At 46.1% G+C, this 8,141-nt stretch overlaps 1 protein-coding gene across 1 annotated transcript in view; it reads left to right on the top strand.

The window, feature by feature from the left end:
* Nucleotides 1–4,650: 4,650 nt before the first annotated feature.
* The window catches only part of ENO4 (enolase family member 4), a 26,391-nt gene continuing 22,900 nt past the window's right edge, over nt 4,651–8,141 (top strand). Inside the window, exon 1 of the mRNA XM_011359311.2 lies at nt 4,651–4,895. Coding sequence (XP_011357613.1) covers nt 4,731–4,895 — 165 coding nt within the window. The 5' untranslated portion in view covers nt 4,651–4,730. The remainder of the gene's footprint in view (nt 4,896–8,141) is intronic.

Here is an 8,141-nt window from a genome sequence, read left to right as displayed (position 1 = left end):
AATACTTTGGGGCCGTCCTGGCTACATCTATTTTCAAACCATTCCTGGGTAAAGCTTTACCCTTTCTCTTTCTGATACGATCCATGAAGAAATCTTTTAGAGCAGTACTTCAACCTTGGCTGCACATTAATAACATATATAAAAAATACTTATGCTCGGGCCCCATGCCTAGAGATTCCAATTTAGTAGGTCTAGGGTAGGGCCCAGGCATCAGTATTTTTCAATTCAATAGCAATGAATAAAATAGATAATCCTCCTCTCTGTGGTGCTTAAATTCTAATGGTGCTTAGGTTCCGGTAGAATCTCATAGAATCCCAGGTGATTCTAATGTGCAGCCTGGACTGAGAACAAGTGATCAGGAGAGTAATACCACTTACCCAAGTTGCTTTCTCCAAGCCCTCAATGCAAGCAACTCAGCTGGCAGAGAATAGGCAAGAGTCTAGCAAAAGCGGCCATGACTCAGAGAGTTCTAGATCTAAGAAGCTGCGGAGCACTGTGGGAAACACATGGGCATTGCAGTCAGCCGGACCTGAGTTCAAATTCCATCTCCACGAGTTAACTGTCTAACTTTGGGCCAATTGCTTGCCTTTTGTGGTTGTTTTGCAGATTCAATGAAATGATATAAGGAGAGCCCCAGGCACATAAAAGTGCTCCATCAATGACAGTTGCTCTGTGGTTTTTGCTGCTGTTACCACAGTGGTAATGATTACTGCCAGGGGTATTAATAACGAAAAAAATCAAGTTACGAAAAAAAATTTTCATTAGTCCTACTTTTATTAATGGCATTTAATTTGCAGCTATTTATATGTTGCAATTAGCTTGGCTCATATTTCTCATTGATGACAACTGGGTGAAGGTAACATTACTCCCTTTTTCTAGATGAGAGAAAGGCAACCTTTCCATCTATTCTGTCTCCAAGTCCTATGATTCTCTGATCAAAGACACCTGCACTCACGTTCATTAGTTCCCTACGAAAAATGATAGTCAACACAGATGGCAGATGCAGGAAAGAAGAATTAACAAGCACTTGATAGCAACCGCAGAATGACATCTACATCATCACTTCTGAATAGTAGAGTCATGGCAAACAAGTTCCAATTTATACAAAGGTGTCAGAAAGGATTAAGGAGAAATGAACACGCACATTTTTCTTTATCCTCATTCATTTAGGAAATGTCTGGCATAGTTTAGAAATTCTACTTAAAATGCAGACGGAAGAATGGTTAATTTCCTCTATGAAGAGTCTTCCATTAGCTGATAGTAATATATGAATATGTCCTAATATTTTATCCTGAATCAGAGCTACGAAGTAGAAGAGATCGAAGAGAGACCCAGTTCATTGGTTCTCAATCAAGGTTCCCAAGACACCTGTGGACCATGGGCAAGGGTCCCACAATTTCAAATGTACACCAAACACACTCCCAAAACTGAAGAACTGCCTACCCATAAAATGTATTCTTTGTCATATGTACAGTTTCCATGAATGAAATACAAATGCCTCTAGACATACTGCTGAATTCACAGCCACTACAACCACTATTACAGGGTTAGGGCAGCGGTCCTCAAACTTTTGTTGTTAAAAGTCTTCACACTCAAAAAGGTTAGGAAACACCGATCGAGTTCACTCCCCTCATTTTATTGAATAGGTCCTAGAAGATCTTGGGGACAGCTGCGAGTCCGACCTAGGTTTTCTAATTCTCAAATGATCCTGGTCCCACACCACACATCCCTTCCAATGAGAAGTTAACGGTCATGGCTGTGTCCTCTTTCTTATATCCCTTCTTCTCTAAAGAAGGGGAGTACAGTCCTACCCTCTCTCCCTGGATATGTTCCAGAATTTTCTCTATCTCCTGAACCTTTCCTTTCCCTTTCCTTCTCTTCCTTTCCCTCCCCTTCTCAACTACCCAGTTAGATCCTGAATTCAAGAGGACAAGATCCCTTGTCCTTCCAGAAGATTCTTTTATTCTTATTCAACTCAAGCTAAAATCAAATGCATCCTGTTCCCACCAACAAAACCATATCACTCTCATTTATCCCATTTCTGTCAACTGTTAACAGAATTCTACAAGCTGGCCTCAATGGAGTCCATCTTTGGTTCCCCAACCTCACATCCAATCACTCAAAGTGATTTTCATCCTTCCTTCCTATTATCTCTCATCCTTCTCTTTCTATTGCTACCATTATTGTTTAGGGCCTTACATCTGTAGTATTTTCCACCTGGTCTCCTGCTTTTTGTATAACCAACGCCCATCAAGCCTACCCACTGCTGCCAATTAACTTCCATTTTGCCTACCCTGTACTCAGAAATTTGGAATTGCTTCTCACTCTTATGGAATGGTATTCCAGTCCCTCTACGACCTCACCTCAGATGGCTTTTCCATCCTTATTCCTCATTATTCTTAAAAATAAACCCTTTGCTCCAGGCAGCAGATATACTCATTAGTCACCCAACTCCAAAACATTCGACTGTTAGGTATTAAACATTTATTATGTATAAACTCCATTCATTCATTCAACAAATATTTACCGAGCATCTATTCTGTCAAGTAACGTACTGATGCTGGGGATGCAAAGGCGAAGACGACACAGCAAGTCTCTGTCTTTACGTAACTTAACGGCAAACGCATTACAGAGAGGAGACTCTGAGACATGGTGGTCCCAGCCCAGGACACTTCCAATCTTCCATTAAAATGTTAAATGAGTCAAGACATCCCTGAGGGCTTAACTTTGTGGCCCAAGCTACAGGTGAGGAAGGAGTTCAGAAGAAAGGAAGGGCTGAGTGAGGAAAGCTGGAGTGTGGAGTATGGCCTCTTTAAAGAAGTCAGACTTAACTGGTGGGTGTACCAGAGAAGGGGGCGCCTTCGATCCAGGGGGATGTGAGGAAAGGCACGAAGGTGGAATGGACACAGCAGCGACAGCACAGGCTTCTTCTGTACAAAGGGTCATTCGGCACTATTCAGCAGGGCACATTCTCTGTCCCTGCGGGGCCCCAGGCTCTGGGGTGGATGTGAGGATGACTCAGACTCGGCCCCTACCACCAAGGGATGTCCATCTAGCAAGAAGGATAAAGCAGGTCCATGATGATCTATCACACCCCCCAAAGTGAGACCTTCCTCTCCATTAGAGATTTGGCGAACACAGTGAGTTCAGAAGGTCTGGGTCCCTAAAACAGTATTTATAGTGTGGACAAAAAAGCGGCCACATACTAAACCTGACAACCCAGAGACCGAATATAAACTTTCTTAACTAAAAGCGGGTCATGGTGGGTAGTCCGTCCTAGGCCTGTAGCATCCTTGATAAAGGTCAATCTTTGCCTTTGAAATCGTCTATTGTCTCTATGCATCTAAGATAATATGCCTTTGAAATGTCAGAGTAATCTTCTTTTCCAGGCTCCTGGAAGGCACAACTGCCTTCACCAGAGCACAAGACCGCATTGTTACCCCGTTGCCCACACACCCTCTCTATGTGCTGTAAATGTTAACTATCCTGTACCCATCCGTGTAAACGTATGTGTCTGTGTGGCTTTTTATCCAATCTCAGAGATTTCCCCGCTTTGCTTTCTCCAGCCTCCCTAATCTATCGCCAGTGAATTTCATGTAATCCTCCTTACACCTTCTCCTTTTATTCTAATACATGTTGAAACTAACTATCTTGCTTCAAAGAGATTTCTCACTTATTTTCTCATTTTATCCTAAGTGACCAGTGAAGCAGGCAGACTAGGGAACGATTACGTTTTCCAGATGAGCAAAGTGCGGCATACATGCTTTAAGTGATCCGCTTAGGTCAGGAACACAAACAAGCAAGAGTAGAATAAGAACACAATGTGCCTCTCCACCCATTTCTGCAGCAGAAGTAACTAGAGCACAGGGGGCACATTACGTTTTATGACTGTATGTGACACCTGGCAGGTGCAATGAAGCCAAGCAGTTTGTATTTAAAAGGGCAGGACGCAGGCAGCCCGTGAAGGTTCTGGAGAGGGAACCTGACCCAATCACAATCTTCCATTCCCAATTCTCAAGTCTTGCCTGTAACACCCCCGCCCCTAGGCCTGTGGAAACCATAACCACACCTACGGTTCACCCCAAACCTTTTCTGTCCACACTGTTTTTCCCTTCCACTGATTTCGTCCCGCTAATCTCCCAGGGATGGGCGCGGAGCCGTTTGTCTCCAGGACTTCACAGTCTCCCTGCCAGCACGGTGCTCGGCTCAGGGCAGGTGGTTAAATATCGACTGAATGACTCCATCTGGGACCGCCAAAGAGCATACCCCCCGAGTTCCTACATCCCTCCCCGGAGAGTCACCCTCGCCACTCGGAGTTGCTCACGGCCGCCAGGCCCGAGGAGGGGTGGGGCAGGCCCACAGCCCAGGTCCCAGGGCCGCGGGGAACCGGCGCGCCAGCCCAGGCTCCAGACCCAGCCGGAAGCCGGGTCTCCCGCTCCTACGCTTCTGCAAAAAGCGCTATCTGAGATCGTTAACTATTTTCCCATCTGGAAAACGTCGGGGAAAGTGGTAAAAAGCGATGCCGGGGGAGCTCTAGTGGAGGAGCCCATTCCCTCGGGCGGGGAGGAGGGGGCGCTCGGAGGAGCCATTTGCAGCTCCAGCCGCAGGAGAAAGCCGGGGCTGGAAGCCTCGCGAGATCTGGGGTTTGAATCTCGTTGTGTTGCCTAGCGACGGGGAGGACGCTCGCAGGCCCCCAGACTAACCCCCGCTGTAACCTTAAATCTCCTACCATGGGGGAAGAAGGCGGCGGCAGCGGCTGTGGGACCACTAAGGAGCTGCAGAAGCTGAAGCAGCAGGCTCTGGAGTACTACCGGGAGAACGACGTTCCGCGCAGGCTGGAAGAGCTGCTCAACTCCACCTTCTACCTCCAGCCTGCCGACGTCTACGGGCACCTGGTAGGGACCTGGGACCAGCACCCTCTTCCCTCCAGCCCCTCTCCCCCCGCCCCGCGCTGCGGCAATGCCATGCGCCTGCGCCGCAGGGTTGCGCACGCGCGCATTTGCTGCGGGGGTCCGGCTTGGTGGTCGTACGGGGAGACGGTCTTGAAGAGAAGCGTCAAAGGGGAATCCAGGGGCCAAGGAATTTCGAGAGAGAAAGTGGTGGACAGGAAGCAGCTAGGGGAAAGTGGACTCTAGGTATATTTGTAACTACGACGACAGCTCAGGAACTGGCAGGCTTCCTCCCTATCTCTGGGCGGACCTGCCCCTGCTTCCAGTTGTCCTTTTAAATACAGACCTTAATACTGCGTAGGTAACCCCTTACCAACCTTCAGCGTCCTCCTGTTGACCTGGGGATGAGGATGAACGCCTTGGCATTCGCTCCTACTTGGCCTCAGCCTCCCCCGGGGCCGCCTGCCCAGCCCTCTCCCATTGCTTCCAAGTTTCATTCAAATCAAGCCTGTATGCCCGGCCCCACCTGACCACCTCCTACCGAAAACTTCAAATTCAGATCAAAGCCTTGCCCACTTCCGCCCGGGACTAATCATCCTTCAACATTCCTATAGCATTTCCTGCACGTATTGTGAGCTCCCATGGAGAGCAGAGGCCTTTTCCTAGCACCTTCCTAGTCCCTGTGCCCAGTGAGATTTCTGGTACAAACCTTAGCCTTAAACAACTAGCCGTTGAAGCAAAGGCAAGAATTTTATCACTTCCATAAGTACTGACCAACGCCTGCCTTATGGAAAGCAGTTTGGATGGGACTGGTAGGAATTTGCAGGATTGAAAGGCAATATGACAACACCAAGCAAAGTATGTAAGTGCTATAAAGAATCGCGATTTATAGGGTTCACTGTTTATAGGGTTCAAAACCATCTTGTTGAGACAGATGATGTAGAGAATGTTCCATGCATGTTTACTTTTCTCAGTCATGACCTATACATCAAAGTTGGAGGTGGGAGGAGATGTTTACTGAGCCCCTTGTGCTATGTGCTTTAAGTTATTTCATTTAGTCCTTAGGACCACTGTAAGGTAAAATTATGATTCCTGTTTTACAAATAAAGAAATTGTGTTCCAATGAATTTAAATTCCCAAGGGACACAGTGAACAGTGAGAAATCAAACCAGATATGTGTCCCTAGTACCTAGCAGAGTCCATGGTACATAGTGGACACTCCAAAAGTATTTGTTGGATGAATGAGTGAATGTGACTCGGAATTCCTCTCTCTTTCCACTACCCCTTGCTAGAGGAATAGTTGAATGTTATCTGACCTGACTTCCTCATTTTACAAAGACACCAAGCCCTTGTCTCATAACTACTTAGTGGAAAAGCTAAGACTGGAAACTTGAACCCTGGTTTCCCAATGTAGTGATCTTCCCAGTCTAATAGGCAGCCAGGATTTTGGTTTGTACAGCTCTCGGAGCTTGTACCCTGGTTAGGGACAAAAACCCACTGATCTATAAAACAACTGGAGTAATAGATAAGATGATATGTTATCTTATCTAGACTGAAGGACAAATCACTGTATGTTTAGTAAAGGTTCAGGGGTGGGGAAGATCCCCGTGGGCCATAGCATCTGGGAAAGTTTTGGCTTGGACCTTGAAGGATGTTTGGGACTTGGATTCGCAAAAAGGCAACCTCCTTTTCGTTTTCTTAGGCACTGCCCTAGTTTTGGCCATCTTTATTCTCACCTGGTCTCTCCTTCTATTGAATCCATCCCACATAGGGCTGCTAGAACAATGTTGCAGATTCTAAATCTGACCATAATTCTTTTGCGTAGAAACTTCTGGTAGCTGCTGGTTGCCTGCTGAGTAAAATCAAACACCTTCCCCTGTGTGACTCATAGTGCTCGCCCCTACCCCTGGTAACACTCCCCCTCCCTCCCCTGCTCCTCCTCACAGGCCCAGGTACTATTCCCTGGAGCCTAAGGTTTCCCACTTCCTTCCCCTTTGCTTATCCTAGTCTCTCTACCCTAAGTATCTGCACTGAACTTCTCCCCGTTGCCTGTCTGTTGAAATACAGCACCTCCTCCAATGCTTGGCTCAAATGCCATTTCTTCTATGCTTTTCTTACATATTAGAGGAATTTAGATCCTTGTGGACAATGGCAATACTCTTTATTCTTTCATCATTAGACTTACAATTGAAAGAGTATGGGACTGGGAATCAGGCAGATCTAGATTTGGTACTTAGCCCTGCCACATCAGTAGCTGTAGTAGACTGCGATGGTCCCCTGTGAACCTCACCACCAGTATGAATGGACTTATTAAGTTCCTCCCACACTGACTAGGGACTTGGCGCTGTGACTTGTTTTTATCAATAGCATGTTGGCAAGCATGATGCAAACAGGGGCTTGGTAAGTGCTGGCGTATCGAGGCTTGTACTCATGGAACACTCCCTCTTGGAATCTAGTCATCATGCTGCCTGCAAGGACATCCAATTGCCCTGCTGGAGGGAGAGAGAGCGTATAGAGAGAGGCTTTGGAAGATGAGAGACCTCCAGGATATTCTGTGAGAAAGACAGATGCCCAGCCAGCCCCTAGATGTTCCAGCCATCCTGGCGGAGACGCTGGACCTATGAGTGAAACCATCTTGGGTACCTTGGACCCAGTCAAGCCTCCAGATGACTGACGATGCAGAGGAGCCCCCAGCCAAAGAATTGCTGAGTTGAGCCCAGCCCAGATTGCAGAATCGTGAGCAAATGGTTTAAGTCACTAAGTTTTGAGCTGGTCTGTTACAAAGCAGTAGACAAAACATTGGCTAGTTATTTTGGACGATGTCCCTAGAACTCAGTTTGCTAAGTTCTGTAAAATGGAATACAACTTACCTTATAGAGTTGTTTTGAGAATTTACTGACAGCGTATACAAAAGTGCCTAGGGATGTGTCTGACATGTATTAATTTACACAAGATTTAATTTGTGGAATCCTAAGTATGCCAGGCACTGTGGTATGCGATACAGTGATAAATAAGACAGAGTCACTCTTTCAAGATACACATTAAGCACTTAAAAAATGTTAATTCCCTTCCCTTCATTACACAATGTGTAATACTGTAGGTACTCATTGCTTGTTGAATTGAATTCACTGTAAAACACAAAATATAAGCTAGATAATATTTTTGTCTCACGATTCTATCTAAATTCATAGAGGTATTTACTTGCTAACATACAAATCATCATCCTTAAATGCACGGAGAGCTTGAAAGTTG

Source organism: Pteropus vampyrus, unplaced genomic scaffold, assembly GCF_000151845.1.
Source record: "Pteropus vampyrus isolate Shadow unplaced genomic scaffold, Pvam_2.0 Scaffold46, whole genome shotgun sequence".
NCBI classification, from domain to species: Eukaryota; Metazoa; Chordata; class Mammalia; order Chiroptera; family Pteropodidae; genus Pteropus; species Pteropus vampyrus.
This window is presented reverse-complemented; position numbering and strand designations above follow the sequence as displayed.